Source organism: Sitophilus oryzae, unplaced genomic scaffold, assembly GCF_002938485.1.
Source record: "Sitophilus oryzae breed Bouriz unplaced genomic scaffold, Soryzae_2.0 scaffold_1576_pilon_pilon, whole genome shotgun sequence".
NCBI lineage: Eukaryota > Metazoa > Arthropoda > Insecta > Coleoptera > Curculionidae > Sitophilus > Sitophilus oryzae.
Window position 1 is genome coordinate 9,214,769 of NW_022146254.1, and position 17,829 is coordinate 9,232,597.

The window sequence follows — 17,829 nt, forward strand, 5'->3', positions numbered from 1 at the left end:
ATGGAAGTGTGAACATGCGAATTGTTAAACACGTGTCTTTTGAGCGCGACCACTTATTTTTAATAAGGTTTAGTTATTGAAGAATTAGTATAGTCAAATTTTATTTCTTTGAGTTAAAATTTTGGGCACTTCTGATTTATTTTGTTTGTTTATTTCTGATTCCTCACGTAAAAATAAGATTTATTTTTCATAATATTAACATAGGTCCAATTCTGCTTTGTTTCGTAGCTACAGTGTGTTAACATCTTAATATTTTTTCGATTTATTATAATTTTCTTCCACGTACTTTTAGTGATTTGAATGAAATTTTGAGGGTAAAAGTTACTATAAGTGCTACATATTTTATTGCTAAAATAGTATCGATTAATTCACCAGGGACGTGCATATGGGGTATCACTGGAATATTTTTCAAAAAAAAAACATGTGCGCTACTGACTTTTTTCTTTTGATATCAAAATTGTGTAGTCCCTTTAATGCCAATTAAATGTCATCTCTTGATATTTTGTCGAATTTGGCCTCCTTGATGAGATAAACGCAATTTTATTAATCGTGTTTAAGAGTTTTTCGGAAAACCTCTTAAACACGTATATTTTATTTTGTTGTTTTACATATTTTAAGATTTTTTTAAAAATTATACAGGGTGTTTCATAAAATATCCCAATTGAGTAATCACGATTCTGCTTAAACTGTTTGACGTTTAAAGCTGATTTTTGGCAAACGGATTGACTGGGGGGTGTAGAGGTTCGATAATGAGGGGTTTCCCGAATCTGAAATTCCAAGAGGGCGAAAACGCCCCTCAAATATTACAATATTTGTTATTTAAAAAACGGTTAGTCTTTCGGGAAAACGCTTGGACAAGCATAATTTATTTTGTTTTTTTACATATATATTTTGAATTTTTTTAAAAAATCATACAGGGTGTTCCAAAAAGTTGGGTAATTGATTAACCATGATTCTGCTTAAACTGCTTGACGTAAAAAGCTTATTTTTGGCAAACGGATTTTTGGAAAGTCAATATCGCCATATTGTTTTTTCTCATGCTGACATAAATGTGAGAAAATTTTATCCAGTTTGTATGTTAATGGAAATTCTTGCTTTGCTTTATCATCACCATTACAATAATTCGACGCGAACGAAGTCGCGGGTACACGCTAGTGAAATTATGGTGAAATTATAAAAAAGTAATATGTATTTACTGTCCCATTTTTCTGTTCTGTCATTTTATTTATTTTTTTTGTCAGAATAATAGGTAAATAATTAGATGAATAAAATTAAATAGAATAAATATACCTATATTATAGATAAGTTAGTGATTTTATAGATTTATTTTATCTTAAAAATCATTCAACTTACAGTAAAATATTCATAACAACTTCATTCCAGTAGATATTTAGTATTCCTTGACATATAATTTATTAATAACACAAAAAGTATTGATTTTGTTCAGTTCTCTAATTATTCATAGAAAGTAACATGAAATATTGAAACCATCTCAACATTTATCCTATTTTTTAATTAATAAAACTCCATGTATCTTCATAATTAACTATATTTACAGAATAATAATTTACAATTTCAACAATTCCAATAAATAAACAACAGTATATGCTATTTCAGTTTTTCTCCTGGAACCCTTTCATATTCAGGCCTATGTGGAAAGCTTTCCATACCCTTTTCCACAGGTGATGGTAGATTTCCCTTAGCATCGATCTCCAGAGCCTTCTTTTTCTTTGACTGCATTAAAGCTAAATTTTTAGCTAACTCCTCTTCAGTTGGAGGTACTTTCCTTCTACCTAAAGTACCAACAGTTAATACATAATTACATCATTAAATAAAAGCTTCGTTTACCTCTTAACCAGGCTTCCCATTCGGCAGGCATTTCTTGTTGGAAATTTTCTTTTTCCGGTGGTTCAAACCATCTGCTAGGTCTCGTTCTAGCGCTGACTGAGTTAACAGGGATTTCAAAGTATTTATTACCAAAATAATCCGTTCCCATATAATTGCCTCGCCACTGTCTTGGTTTGAACGAATTTATAAAATTCGTGAAGATCATCTTCAAAATGCTACGCGACGGTGGTTGGGCCATGATTGATGTTATATTAGGTATTAAATTAGCACTGTTTTACCTTTATATACGCTATTTTCTGGGTTTTATTCGCAAAAATAATGAAAGACTTCAGTTTGTTTATAAAATCTGATTCACAGAATAACTACAGAACGATCAGTCAATGTAATAAAAAAGCGAACAAAATTTTTGCTGCCATCTATAGCGGGCCGAGTGCGGCTCAGGGCTTCAAGGTCAAAATAATTATTTATTAAATAAAAAAGTCGTGTCGACGGCACGACTCGAACCGGCTACCTTCGTGTTGCTAGACGAGAGCCTTATCCCCTACACCACCAGATATCTTGACGAGAATTATATCTTTGTGGTAATAAATTATGAATTCAGCCTGCTACAACGGATATGTAAAATTTATCCTAGAGGCTGCTTATACTTTGAAAATTCATCTCGTTGCAGTTCATCACAGTTGTATAATTCAAGAAGCACTAAGAAATATGGCTACCTTTGAATAATATGATATGAAAAAGTTGGAGTCGGAATACAATAAAAAGCACGAGAAATACATTTTGTATTAAAAACAAAATAAAGGCAGCTTAAATATAGTTTGAAGCATAAGTAAAGGAGTATTTGAAGTACTGTGTGGACGGAAGAGGAAATCAATCGCAAAATTCATAAAATGAATTTAAAGACCGAGCCAATCGTAACGTTTGAAGCAACCATACATACACGAAGAACTGTTCTGCAACCATATATACACGACGTAAATTAGCACCATCTATAGTGGGCCGAATCGTCAATTTGTAATTTAATGCTCCATAAGAGTGACTGGGCCCTGATCTGATTTAACCTCACTTATTATTCTTCTTTTTAGAAAGTTCGGCAATGTGCTTATGGTTTGAAATTTTAGTATTTCGATTCAGTTAAAAGCATTTTAAATGTCACTTGACTTTACGTCAGTTTGATGGAAGGCGTGGTATCAAATGTGTTTACGGGGTGAGGAAATGGTAAAAATTGGCATGGCCGCTGGTGTCTGTCGATTAAAAATATACAAAAAGTCCGATAAATATACGTTGAAGCGTAGGAGTGCGTAAGGTTCCGGGAAAATTTGGCAGGCGTTTTCCGAACGGCGTTGAAACAGTAAGTGACGGAAAAAACGGGTTTTCGTTCGAGGAGCAGGTTGTTGGCCATAAACTTGTAGCTCTCTGACATTTCCTTTCACTGTGTTTTAACAGTCATGCGACAACTGTTTGTTTAGCTAAAAATATGGTTTTTCAATTTAGATGCGCCACTTAACGAGTAGTTTTTATGTTAAATAATGGGCCTGAGTCGAGGAGGTCTAGGAACCTTTGGAGCATCTGATTAGTACCATGAATTGGAATACCTACTTATGTTTCTTATGGCGCCTAATTTTAATTGATCCCAATTTTATCTGTATCCTTAATCCTATTTAAAAACCCTCCTTAGACAGCTTTAGCACTTAGATCAATTATAATAAGTATTGATGTTTATTTGGAACTTATATTTTTGTATTTTATAGATACAGTGCAACAAGACAACATAATACTGAAAAAAATGAGAAAACGACACAGAAAATTTGGATAATACCTAGTGAAGTGCTGGGATGTGGTAGTGTAGTGTTTTTATAGTTTATAAGAGATCAAACTTCTAAGAATAATAGTGACTAACAAGTGTCATCATGTCTTTTTTTAACAATATCAAAAAAGTGTTACATTTCGGAGGCAATGACGCGAAAAAGAAGAAAGTGTACAACAATGTGCGTATGGAGACTGATCCGGAGGAGTACTGGGACATGATAGGGGAGCTAGGTGATGGAGCTTATGGCAAAGTTTATAAGGTATGTTTGAAAATCGCTGTATTTATGAATTTAAAATGAAAAATATGGACATTTCAGGCCCAAAACAAGCATACCGGCCAGTTAGCCGCTGCCAAAATGTGCCGGTTAGATGGTGAAGACGACCTGTCTGATTTTATGGTTGAAATTGACATTTTAACGGAGATTAAACACACTAACATAGTTGAATTATTGGAAGCTTTTCAGAAGGACCAACAGGTTTGTTTTTGGTGCATTTATCTAGGTTAAAACATGACTATATCTGCTGTTTTTTTTAGTTGTGGTTGTTGATAGAGTATTGTGATGGAGGTGCCTTAGACAGTATAATGGCCGAACTTGAGAAACCCTTGACTGAACCCCAAATTGCTTACGTGTGCCAGAATATGAGCAAAGGACTGCATTTCCTGCATAAAAGTCATGTGATACATCGAGATTTGAAGGCTGGGAATGTCTTGTTGACTATGGCTGGAGGTGTGAAGCTTGGTAAGTACTAAAATTTTATAGTTCCTCTTTAAAAGGTTTAAAAACTTATGTAATTTGTACATAATATTGATTTTGAAGTGATCATCTAAATCGGTGAATGAATAAATTAGAAAATATCTTAATTAATTTAAATGTTATGTCAGGAATTTATGAATTATTAATTAACTTTTCTCTGGTGTGTTTGTCTGCTATGTTATTACCTAATTTTATGTGTATTGAGATAAATGTGTGAAATAGTAGCTACAGGGTGTTTTAGATTTATATAAAATGACATTTATCACATAATTTAGGCACATAATTTTCTTGTGGATCAAGGATCATATTTTTAAGCCCCGTTCTCAGAACTGCGTCGTGTCGACAGCGACACTAATTGACACTTCAAATGACCAATGGGAGCTGTACTAAATTTAAAATTGACAGCTGTTTAAATTTTGTAGAAAGCTGATTGGTTCTTTTGTCGTGTCGCTGGCGACAGTCGCAGTTCTGAGAACGGGGCTTTAGGCTATAATTTTAGTAATGCTGGTTGTTAAAATTTTGATTAGTTCAGGGTGAACATGTGAAGAGGTTTGATGTAAAGAACTAGTTTTTTACATGTAAAAACATTTTATGAGAAGCAAAAAACTGCTTTTTCCCATTATTAAAGCTCCTTCAAAAGCCCTGTTTTATTTGAATGATTATTCTTAAATGTTTTATATATTTATTTTCTTATATTTGGTCTTTTTATTGATTTATTCTTTTTTATTTTGTGTAGAAATTAAAATTTGTGTCAAAATAACTGAATGTAAAGGTTGGGAAGGGACAGAAATGTCAATACTTCCTCTTTATTTATTTTTTTAATATTTTACCTGTATTTTACATCACAATATAAAAATAAACGTAAAAAAAGGATAGCCGCGTACGTATCCATCCTTGATTAATATTTCCCCTTTTATCTATTGTAATTATATTTATGATTTTAGTTTAAAATGAATTTTTTTAATTTATATTTATTAAATTTACTTAGTTAAAAATAAAAAGTTCCCAAATTTATTAATTCAGTCAAATATCTATATAAGTAGTCAACATGTTTATTTTTTGTCAATGATGACATATATTGATAATATATATTTCAAATATCTTGAGAACGGTTGCTCGTAGTGATTTTTACCAAAACACCTTTTTTTAAGTAAAAAACGACAGAAATGTATATTTTTTCACTCAAAACTTTAATACAGGTATGGACGGAAAGTTATTACTTGTTAAAACAGTTAAAAACCTTGTAGGTGGCGCTCCCGACAAATAGGAGTCATATTGACATCGAAATCCCCAAATTTCTCATGTCAAAACTTACCCAGACACCAATTTTCATCCAAATATCTGCGTTAGTTCAGAAATTATTTGGAAAATTCGAAATAAAAATTAAACTTCTACACCCTGTATCTCCGAATTGAAGCATTTTAGGACATAAATTTATAAGAACCTTTTTACTTATTTTTATCTGCAGAATATGCTGTCAAAGTTTCTCGAATATAATTCGGACCACCCTGTATAGATTTTTTTTTCTTATTGTATTTAAAAAATGTCAATCTGTAAAATTCTTCAAGGTCAACTAATTTAGGGCTACTTATATCCGATGTTATAGAGCTTGTTTCTCTCTACAATTTCCTGTCTCACAATGTACCGGTTGTGTCCGGGAAGGGATCATAGTTTCATAGTTGTCGATTTTCGAAAGAAATCAGTACATGTATATTATTATTTTGTATATTTTTCATTTTATTGATTTTATGGAAAGCACTGTTCATTAAAATGTTGTATCCTATGTTATGGGGCTTGTTTCTCTCCACAATTTCCTGTCTCATAATGTACCGTTTATGTCCGGGAAGGAATCATAGTTTCATAGTTGTCGATTTTCGAAAGAAATCAGTACATGTATATTATTATTTCGTATATTTTTCATTTTATTGATTTTATGGAAAGCACTGTTCATTAAAATGTTGTATCCTATGTTATGGGGCTTGTTTCTCTCTACAATTTCCTGTCTCACAATGTACCGTTTATGTCCGGGAAGGGACCATAGTTTCATAGTTGTCGATTTTCTAAAGAAATCAGTACATGTATATTATTTCGTATATTTTTCATTTTATTGATTTTATGGAAAGCACTGTTCATTAAAATGTTGTATACTATGTTATGGGGCTTGTTTCTCTCCACAATTTCCTGTCTCACAATGTACCGTTTATGTCCGGGAAGGGATCATAGTTTCATAGTTGTCGATTTTCGAAAGAAATCAGTACATGTATATTATTTCGTATATTTTTCATTTTATTGATTTTATGGAAAGCACTGTTCATTAAAATGTTGTGTCCTATGTTATGGGGCTTGTTTCTCTCTACAATTTCCTGTCTCATAATGTACCGTTTATGTCCGGGAAGGGATCATAGTTTCATAGTTGTCGATTTTCGAAAGAAATCAGTACATGTATATTATTTCGTATATTTTTCATTTTATTGATTTTATGGAAAGCACTGTTCATTAAAATGTTGTATCCTATGTTATGGGGCTTGTTTCTCTCCACAATTTCCTGTCTCACAATGTACCGTTTATGTCCGGGAAGGGATCATAGTTTCATAGTTGTCGATTTTCGAAAGAAATCAGTACATGTATATTAATTCGTATATTTTTCATTTTATTGATTTTATGGAAAGCACTGTTCATTACATACTTTAAAGAAGCTGTCCCTTAACTCTGGCTTCTATATAGCTTAAAAGTATATATTCTTTGCTGAAACATTACAAGCTTTTTTATATTTCTTCTTAAGTAAGATATAAGTGTTTGTTTGAACAACACTCTGGGGGTATATGCATGACTTTCTCAGGTAGATTTGTCACAAAATTAACATTTCTAAGACGCAGTGATTCATTGAAAGTAATCAGCCTAAAAATAGTCGTTGCATAATAATTTTAAATGCTGTTGTAAAACACACTGCTGGAGGATGCTTGGCATTTCCTTATCAGCATTCAATAGGTGTTATTAGGTAACTTTCGATTTGCACCATTGAAGGTGTCAAAGAACCAAAAAAAAAGTTCGTATTAATATATGTCTTAAAATGCTTTGTTTCGGAGATACAGGGTGTAAAAGTTTCATTTTTATATTGATCTTTTCCAATTAATTTCTGAAGTAACGTCAATATTTGGATGAAAATTGGTATCTGAGAGTTTTTTGACATGAGAAATTTGATTTTGATGTCAATATGACTCCTACTCTTTGAATAAGAAGACTAAGGAAGGAGCATATCAAAAATCTTAGGTACACCGCGATGGGCCTCAAATATGGCCGACTTAAATTCCGGTTTATCAGTGTCGTTCTAATTTTATTTAAAAAATATAAAACTATGATGTAGGGAGACGTGGGATAGACTCAATAATTTTTTGTTTTATTTTACGTTGTGAATAAATGTTGGTAGTTATTAAAATTGTTATAAAAATATATAATTCTAATAAAAATAGATATAAGTATTTATTATAATAAGTATTTATTAACACAAACATCCGATACGCTACTGAAGCAGGTAAGTCAAATTAACGTATCTAAATTGTTTGACATCTAATCTTTGACAAGTAATAAATAAAAGCTAAAATGCAAGAAAAATATATAATTTAGTTAATTTAAGTGAATTTCAAAAATGATCGGTTTACTACACGTATGTATATTATATTATAGTCACTTACTAGCGAAAAGTTGTTCCATTATTTCACTCAATTTTTGCCGAGATCTACCGCACGCTACACAACCAACTATTTTAGAGTCTTTTTCGATAAATCGCGATAGTGTCACTGTTAATTTAAGTTCTGCCACAATTTCCATCTAGATTTACTACCTTTATACAACTATCAGTAGTAGAATAAATAATAAATAACATAAAATAAGCTCCGTAAAGACTGACAAATCCATAAAATTTCAAATCAAATTCAAATGTGTCAAATGAATCGTCAAACTAACACAACTCCGGAACTAAGCATTTTAGAACATACATTTATAAGAACTATTTTACTTATTTTTATCTGCATAATACGATGCCGAAGTTTCCAGAATACAGTTCGGACCACCCTGTATATTGGGGCTTTATACCTACAAACAAATGCAAGTAGTAATTAATATTATTTATACACAAAACAATACCATATATACTTTATTTTTGGTTCTCTTTGTCTTAAAGAAAATTCGATTTTTTTTCTGCCGAAATAATCGATTGAAACTAATTTGATTGATGTTTCAATGGCGCATGAAAGCATATAGATATTTCCGTTTTTTTATTAACAGATTGTCGAAAGAAACACTATCGGAAATAGTTGTTTAATCGAGACGAGGAGGTCTTAAAACAGGTCACGTGGGAAAAAAACGCATAATTTTTGATTTATGTTGTGGATTTATGTAATTCGCTAAAACTTGGCACGATTTTTGTGCTCGTTTTGTATACAGTCCTGGCCAAAATGCTTGTCACTATTTAGTATGAATGAACGATTTATTACACACATATCAGGTGTGTGATGGCTATTTTGAGAATGCCCGTGACCTTGCCTGTATATTATAATATAATCGATACAGTTTATGAATAAAATCAATTTTCGTACAAAAATATTACAAAAGAATGAATAATTTGCTTTAGTAAATTTCGGGAGACGATAATGCAATTTTATCGTCCTATATAAAACAATATTTTTTTCCATAGCGAGTTAACGTTTTAAAAAATATTCAGAAATTATTATTTCAAGGAAAAAAAATAGTGCTGTGTTGGCGTTGGTTTCTATGTAATTTGACAAATAAATAAAGCTGTCTCCAGAGAGAACACTAATAACTAAAGTGAGAGAGACCCATAGAATAACTAACTGAAAGAAATGAAAACTCCTATGTTAAAGCCTGGAAACACGCGCTCGACGCGATCCAAGCGGGCTACTGGCAGAACTAAAAGTTGGCGCCATATTTTTAAATGGACCTTTACTGCCAGTTCATAAGTTTTTTACTTATATTTGGTAATTTCAATCTAGATTATGAATTTATTTGTAACAAAACATTTTACAAAATAAAAGTAATGTATTTTGATACAAATAAATTAATAATCTAGGTTGAAATTATCCCTGAAATTAGAATAAAACACGAAAAATCTGTAACTTTATTATTTTATTATAACATTGTTAAAATTACATAATAACACATTCAACACTATACAAGTATATATAAAAGTTATCAGAATTTATACAATCAGTTATAAGTAATTATAAAAAAGGTTATAAATTATAAATAAATAATTCATTATATAAAAGACATATAGTTACCGTGAATATAATTTGGTATAACTTTAATCTCAACTTTAATGACCTATTCAAATAGAAACATCTTACAATTCACATTATATAATACACAAAGCCAAGGGACAAAATTGTTATTAAATCTATTCTCGATGACTCGAAGCATTTTTTTTTCAAATAAAACAGGACATATAGGGCTTATAAATAATACAAGGGTATAGAAAATATATAAATAAGTAAATACAAATATATTTTCAACCTAATGATTAATGATTATACTCGTTTAAATAAATAAATGATCTTTTTAAAATTACTTGTTTGTCTTTGCAAATTTGTATATTTAATATTTATCTAAAAGCGTACACTTACATAAATTACTGCACAACCTTTAAAATTAAGCTTTTAATATGTTATACAAATTCTTGATTCGAATAAATACACTTAAATAAAACTTTAAAATTAATGATCTTCCAAATTTCTGAGACAGCCATTTTGTTGAAAGAATTTGTTTTGATTATGAGAAATTTCATAAAAATTATCACAGGGATTAATTAATCTTATATATGAAACTACTTGGCTTTTAAATTTCACAATCCTATCGTCCAAAATACTCTAAATTCGCAAAAATCCGTAAATATTCCCATAAAAACAAATCACAATTCACTTCCACTTCACAGAAACTGACAGACATTGCCAGATATGGAATGACGTTTATTTTTCAATTTATTTTACTGATCTAACTGATCCGGGTCACTTAGAAATTAAATTTTTATTAAATTATTTAATTATAATTGTTTCTGGCGAAAGCAACTTCATATCAATGTTTATTCATAGGGTAACAAAGCACATCGCTGTAAAATTATCAACATTTTATATAAATATTTATATTTTTCAACTACTCCAACTACTCCAATTACTCCACAGAGAATCAAACGAATTGTTAATTAAACTATACTCTGTGGATGACTTGATAAAATCATGATGAAATTAAAGTCCCTAGATGAATATCTAGGGACTTTAGATGAAATTTCTACGCAGCGCCATCTATCCCTCTACTGGCAGAAACTCCGCCGTGTTTCCAAAATTCAAATGGCAGTTTCATCCGCCTGGAGAGACCGATCAACGTTAATTTTTGAAGACTGTGTTAGTGGCGCGGCCTTTGGCGTCTAACCCGAACTATGAGCTCATTATCGATATAGTAGGTTGCATTCATACCTATATACTGGCGCCAAAAATTTAAAATTTGTATATTTGAACCGAATCTTAATCTTTCAAGTTTATAATAAGAAATCTTCGTAGTTTTTTTAGATTATTTTGTTGACAACGAAAATTTATTATTAGACTTTATAGCATTAAAACCTATAAATAAAATACTGTGTAGGAACATAATAATTTATTTAACTCCATACTCCTTGCCATACTCCAACTCAAGGCTGCCATATTCAGTATCTTTTTTATCTAACTTGGTTGGGAGTGAACAGGGAAGCACGGTTGGGAGCTCGCACAGAGTATCAGTAGGTATCCCGTAGGTATTCAATGTTTTTGATAGGCTTTATTCTATAACAAGAACCTAGCAGTTGAAGAAAATAATTTGTATTACTGGAAATAATACCAGGTATAATACCTAGTCGTTCCATAGGTATCAGAAAAGAATGTGATGTTTTAAATTAAAATAATTAAATTAGCAATGTACGATTATTATGTGCAGTCACTATTACTATTAGGTATGTTAAAATAATTACCGAGATAAAACTTACCTTTAAAGGAAACGTTTTGTCTGGGTCTCAACCACAAAACAAAAATTACAAAAATGCTGAATAATCGTGGAATCTGAAATAATCAATAATGACAATAATCTTCTCTTCTGACAAGCTAAAAGAACAGGCACATTCAGTCAAAAACAATTTATTACTCCGATTTGCTCCGATTATCAACAGATTTTAGACATCTCCTTCTAGAACTAAGAAATAGAAAAAGCTACTGACAATCTAATTAATCCTGTCAAATGTTTAACTTGCAATATTGAAAACTTCCTTTTTTGACCGCCTAAACGCCGTGCGCGTCTGGGATGCGCGGTGACAAAGTAAACTTGTCTACGAAAAGAAGTGTCTAGCCCTAGCAGTTAACTTTTAAGCTTGACCAATCAGGTTGGTTAGCGTGGTTATTTGAAGTGTGTTAATTCATTTGTGTTTGTCAAAAACTCTAACGTGATTGGTCGGGCTTAATAGTTGCCTGCTAGGGCTAGACACAAGTTCTACGAAATGCCCTATTCCACAAGCCCTCTCACTTTAGTTATTAGTTTCTCTCTGGCTGTCTCTTTAGTTGTCAGTTTTGAGTCAATATTTTTTAATTCTCTTTCGTGTCGATTGCTGATCAAAACGAAATAAGTAAATTACCAACAGATATTCAGGCTGAGGCGACAAACGCCATATCCAAACTACTTCCATTTAAATCCCGAATAACTTATGAAAAGGAATACAAACATTTTCAAAAATGGAAGCAATTAAAAAACGTGCGAGAAGAAATAAAGTTTTTAACCTATCCTCGCTGTTAAAGTATTATTTAATCTACCCTTGCGGTTAAACTACTATTTTATCTAGTATTTTTGATAGATATAAGGCAATTTTAACAGTTGGTATGGAAAAAAAATTATTAAATATTCTTTTTCCAGAGAGATATCGTCCTTTTTAGCTAATTTAAATATTATAATTATTTAAGCAAAGCGAAGGCTGGCTATTTTACATAATATTTCCTAGAAATTATTCAAATAGTCTAATATGATTTATTTACACTCTGTGTTTGAAGAATAATTACGATAAATTTGACATAACAAAAGATAAACAGGGATTTTTTTCTATTTTAGATTTGTGTTGTATTGGATGTGATAAATTTTCAAGTCATCTCTGTTTTAGGACAAAATAATAGATTAGTTATATGTTGTAAAGTCATTTAAAGAAATAGTTAAGCAGTTTAATAAAACTAAATTCATTATGGGGATTTTTTATAAAAACAGAATTTACAAAAATAAAGGAATATCTCATAAGCGGTCCTATACGATGATCATTTTGTCACAAAAGAAGTTTCTTCTATACTTGATTTTTGCGAGATTACTATTTATTATTAAACAATTAATGTTTATTTGTATTTAAGTGGTTTAAAGTATGATCTAAGCTTTTCTGGTCGTTGCCGGATCATAACCAAGAGAAAAAATGAATCGAAAAGCAAGGTTAAAATTATTTTAAGGCACAGAACATACGGGAATAAAAACACAAGAGCAACGTTATAGATATTAGTCAGACTTTATGGTTTCTTGACCGCATCCAGTTATAAGGCGTTGCCATATTTTGCACAGCTTACAGACAGAGCTTTAACAAAAACATAATAAGTTTTAAGTCCAAATGCGGGTTTTTATTTTTTTCCTCGCCCTGTATGTACTTTCTTGACAAACTGTGGATACTAAAAAAATTAACTAATCAATCTGCATTGATCCACGCCCAAAAATCTTTCAAATCGGAATTCGGGATAAGTGAAAAAAGGTCGATTTTGGCTGTCAATTTTTTTGGAAATTTTTGGAAGGATTTTTTTTAATAGGGAAATTATAGAGCTCCACTAGCTCTATCCGTAGAGCCCTCACTGGTCGTTTAGCTACTTACCGTTTTCGAGATATTTGCGTTTTTCGATAAATTGGCAAAATTTCAACTTTAAATCGTTTTCTACGAGTCTTTATGAAAATCTAAGAAATGAAAAATAGGCCATGGGAGGGCGCCATCAGTCGTCTATCCGACGGGGCATAAATGGTTTCCTCGAATTGAAGGGCTTGGTAGATATTCAAAAAAAAGTTCAAAAACGCAAAATTTCCAAAAAAAATTCCCGGCCAAAATCGAGCTTTTTTCGCTTATTCCGATTTGAAAGATTTTTGTTGGTGTGGATCGATGCAGATTGATTAGTTAATTTTTTTTGTATACACAGTTTTTCAAAACGAAGAAAAAAACGTGTGTTAAGAAAAAAAAGTAAAAACAACCACATCTTCATGTTTTTTTTTTAATTTTCTCTAAAACGGTATGGAAATTTGGAAAACTATAAACGGGATTCGCCATTTTAGAACAAGCAAATTTTTTTATGAAGAATGCATTTTTCTCAAAATGTCCATAATAAAAATGCTTTTCCTCTTGTAATTGTAAATACTATCCGGGGTCATACTATATACAATGAATAATAATAATACTATTCACACTACAAGGATTCAGTCATAGTACCATACGATCGAAAAAAAACGGCGTCAAAGACGGCTGTGGAATAACAATTGATGATAATTTTGGCGAGTTCAAGCCCTAGACTTCATTTACTTGGCCTGTGCTCTTCTTTATTTTTTTAACGGCGCTTACTGCCAGTTGGCCTTCAGAAGATTGTAAGTTATATTTATATTGAGTAAAAATGATTTGTAATGGTGTAGGTAGCTTAAAATCCAAGAAAAAATACTTTTCTGGAAATATATGTCAATTTTTAGTAGGTACATGACGTCTAGAGATTGATCGCACCAAAATTATCATCGATTGTAGATTCCTCAGCCGTCTTTGGCACCGTTTTTTCTTTATCATACGGTATTAGCATACCAAATCTCGATGTCTATAGATAAAGTTATAGGGATGACCACTTTTGAAAAACACCCCGTATAATGATAATACATTTACTTTCCTTAAGTCATGTTGTTTACAAACAAAAAAATAAAATTGCGAAATTCTCAGTAAAATCAAGAAGATGTCCAGAAGAATGTCATATTTACTGTACATTTTTATTTATTATTTACTGTCATATTTATTGTACATTACTGTATAATTGCTGCAAGGTTATTAATATTTTGAAGTGAGGTATCGGCAACGTGGTCTCGGTCGGTTTGTTAAAGTGGATGAGTTCTAAATCGGCGGCCGGCGGTCAAGAGGCGCAAAAAATGACCGGCGGTGGCTATTAAAATCTAGCTACCCGAAGAGGCCATGCGAAGAATGACCGCCCCGCGCGTGTCTTCCAACTCTCGTCGAAATGCAAAAATGCACGCGGAAAAGCGAGAACCGGGAGACCGGCACGTATAAAACGGATAAAAATGCATTTTCTCTTCGAAAGCTATCGCCCAGGAATGATAATAATATGTGCGAATAATATTATACGGCCTACAAGCGAAATTATTCGCTATTAGAACGCGTAGTTTTCAGTAAACAGCTCGTTTTATCATGTTTTTTTATTCATTAGTATCGAATTTCTACCTTAAAACGTCCTTTTCTGTTTAAAAATAACTTTTTATTATGCAGACTAAATTGTTTTTTTTTACCTTAGATCATTGAGGACATAGACACGTCTTTCTTTGGAGAGTTTTGTAACCAACATTTTTGTGACGTCACGCCAGGGCATTACGAAATTGGTTTTATTCAGTGTTATTGTCTTACTCAATGATAATAATATGCGTGAATAATATATGGCCTACAAGCGAAATTATTCGCTATTAGAACGCGTAGTTTTCAGTAAACAGCTCGTTTTATCATGTTTTTTTATTCATTAGTGTCGAATTTCTACCTTAAAACGTCGTTTTCTGAAAAAAAATACTGTGTTTTTAACCTTAGATCATTGAAAACAGACACGTCTTTCTTTGGAGAGTTTTGTAACCAACATCGATATTTTTGTGACGTCACGCCAGGGCATTACGAAATTGGTTTTATTCAATGTTATTGTCTTACTCAATGATAATAATATTCGAGAATAATATTATACGGCCTACAAGCAAAATTGTTCGCTATTAGAATGCATAGTTTTCAGTAAACAGCTCGTATTGCCATGTTTTTATTCATTAGTGTCGAATTTCCACCTATTATCATTCTTAAAACGTCGTTTTCTTTTTAAAAATAACTTTTTATTATGTAGACTAAATTGTTATTTTTTTAGACCTTAGATCGTTGAGGACATAGACACGTCTTTTTTGGAGGGTTTTGTAGCCAACATCAATTTGCATTATTGTGACGTCACGTCAGGGCAAGCTGAAATTGGTTTTATTCAATGTTATCGTCTAAAAATGATGAAAACAGCTTGTTTTAGTGTGTTTTTTACCCATTAGTCTCGAATTTCCACCTATTATCATTCATAAACCGTCGTTTTCTGTTTAAAATAACTGTTTATTATGTAGATTAAATTAGTCTGTTTCTTACCTTAGATCATTGAAGATATAGATACGTTATTTCTTTGGAGAGTTTTGTAACCAACATCAATATATTTCTGACGACACGCCAGGGTAAGCTGAAGTTGTTTTTATTCCATGTTACCGTGTTACTCAATGATAATAAAATGCGAAAATAATATTATATGACCCATAAGCAAAGTTATTCGCTATTAAACGCATATTTCTATGAATACAACTCGTTTTGTTATGTTTTTAGCTATTAGTATCGAATTTCCACCTATTATCATTCTTAAAACGTGGTTTTCTGGTTAAAAATAACGTTTTATTATGTGGAGTAAATTATTATGTTTTTGACCTTAGATCATTGAGGACATAGACACGTCTTTCTTTGGCGAATTTAGTAACCAACATCAATGTTTTTGTGACGTCACGTCAGGGCAAACCAAAATTTCTTTTTGTTGTTTTTATTTTCTGGTAAGCAGAAAAACCGAAAATAAAACTAAAATTGATGTGTAGGGTAATAAATTAACATGTTTATGATCTTAGACCCCATAAAATATAGACACGTAATTTCTTCGGAAATTTTTGTAACCTACATCAATATTGACTTAACGTCACGGCAGGGCAATCCGAAAATTCCCGATTTTATTCAATAAAATTGTCTTTATACCTGTCATCTATACTTTAATATTTAAAAAATATACATGTTAATAAATAACTGGAATATTAATCGTTTTTCATTAGACCATGATAGTTTTATAACTAAGATACACACACCTGTATATAGTACGGATAAACATTTATTTTTATTCGTGTTGTCTGTGATATATAAACGTTAAAAAATCGTTTTTGAATCCATGTTTTTACATTAGATCATACAAACCATAGACCCATCTTTGAGAATTTTGTAACCAATATAATTAAATTGTATTAAATTTGACATATTTTCTTGCAAAGCGTGCATCATCTATAAATCATTATGCACTCTAGAGTTTTTAATGATTATATAACCTAAAAAATAAAAGTTTCTTTTTACAACAATCGATACCAGACGACTAATTTAAGTTTATTGCAATTCCGAAGAAAAGAAAAAGTGAAGTGACCACACGAGCACACGTGTTACTTTTTTTGATAAGGTAAATAGAAAACGAAGGTTAATGTCGTTCCTTTCATTAGAGATTCTTCGACTATCGAACAGTTTCTAATAAGTATCTGCTTCACGAATGTTAATTATCTCTAAACGTGTTAACTGTACCACACTCTTAAGAGTCCGAAAAAGTAGTAAAATAAGCGTTCGGCATTTATGCAAAACTGACTAGGTATTTTTACACAAATGAAGAAGGAAATTAAAGATAAAGGATTATACTATATCCATATTGTAGCACATTTTTAGACAACTTCTTTATTTTTAAGATTTTGATGGTTAAACATCAACAAAATATTCCTTATATTTGGACTAAATTTTCTCGAAAATGAAGACATAATTTAAAATTCCGTTACAATACGGAAATAGATTGAAGTTTTGTGATTACAGTGATATATAATTTATATGGTTTTGTAACAAATTGCTCGCTATTTTATGGCAAATGCTGAAGCTCTGCAAACTTTAATCAAGTCTTAATCAAAGCACGTGTGTTTGGAATTTTGAGTGTGGTTTAAAAGCCTTAGACAGATTTCTGAAATATAATATATATTTCCTTCGTCCACACACCCGTTTTACCCGACCCCTGAGAGCAACCCGAGCAGTACAGCGTAATTGACTATTAAGAGCCCCACAGTCAGTATTTTTGTAAAACTTTTAACAGAACGTCAACGGTTTATGATAGACGTATTTGATATAAGGTAAAGAGTTTCATAGAAACATTGTGTTATAGCCATAGAAAATGTATTCCATCTATTTCTAAAATTAAAAAAAAATAGGACACTGTCTTCAATAAATATTTTTTTAAGTTTGGAGAGTACTCTGTCTGTATGTTTCATGTTG

General features: G+C 31.4%; 2 protein-coding genes across 3 annotated transcripts in view; one reads left to right on the forward strand and one right to left on the reverse strand.

Moving 5' to 3' along the window:
* Positions 1 to 1,531: 1,531 nt before the first annotated feature.
* LOC115879444 (NADH dehydrogenase [ubiquinone] 1 alpha subcomplex assembly factor 2) lies at positions 1,532 to 2,200 on the reverse strand. The gene is made up of 2 exons (XM_030896280.1): positions 1,849 to 2,200; positions 1,532 to 1,793 (listed from the first exon to the last, which is right to left on the reverse strand). The coding sequence occupies exons 1-2, from the start codon at positions 2,084 to 2,086 to the stop codon at positions 1,609 to 1,611; spliced, it is 423 nt and encodes a 140-aa protein (XP_030752140.1). The 5' UTR covers positions 2,087 to 2,200; the 3' UTR covers positions 1,532 to 1,608.
* An 843-nt stretch (positions 2,201 to 3,043) lies between these two features.
* Positions 3,044 to 17,829, forward strand: part of LOC115879434 (serine/threonine-protein kinase 10) — a 41,995-nt gene continuing 27,209 nt past the window's right edge. For both annotated transcript variants that reach the window (XM_030896266.1, XM_030896267.1), the window contains exons 1-4: positions 3,044 to 3,199; positions 3,600 to 3,917; positions 3,975 to 4,133; positions 4,193 to 4,397. In XM_030896266.1, the coding sequence (XP_030752126.1) occupies positions 3,759 to 3,917; positions 3,975 to 4,133; positions 4,193 to 4,397 (523 nt within the window). In that variant the 5' untranslated portion in view covers positions 3,044 to 3,199; positions 3,600 to 3,758. The remainder of the gene's footprint in view (positions 3,200 to 3,599; positions 3,918 to 3,974; positions 4,134 to 4,192; positions 4,398 to 17,829) is intronic.

What these genes read in the sequence shown, in the direction of transcription:
- LOC115879444 (XM_030896280.1), bottom strand. Translation starts at nt 2,086, where the DNA reads ATGGCCCAACCACCGTCGCGTAGCATTTTGAAGATGATCTTCACGAAT. An exon ending in ATGGGAAGCCTGGTTAAGAG is followed by an intron (nt 1,794 to 1,848) that starts GTAAACGAAGCT and finishes TTGGTACTTTAG; the next exon opens with GTAGAAGGAAAGTACCTCCA.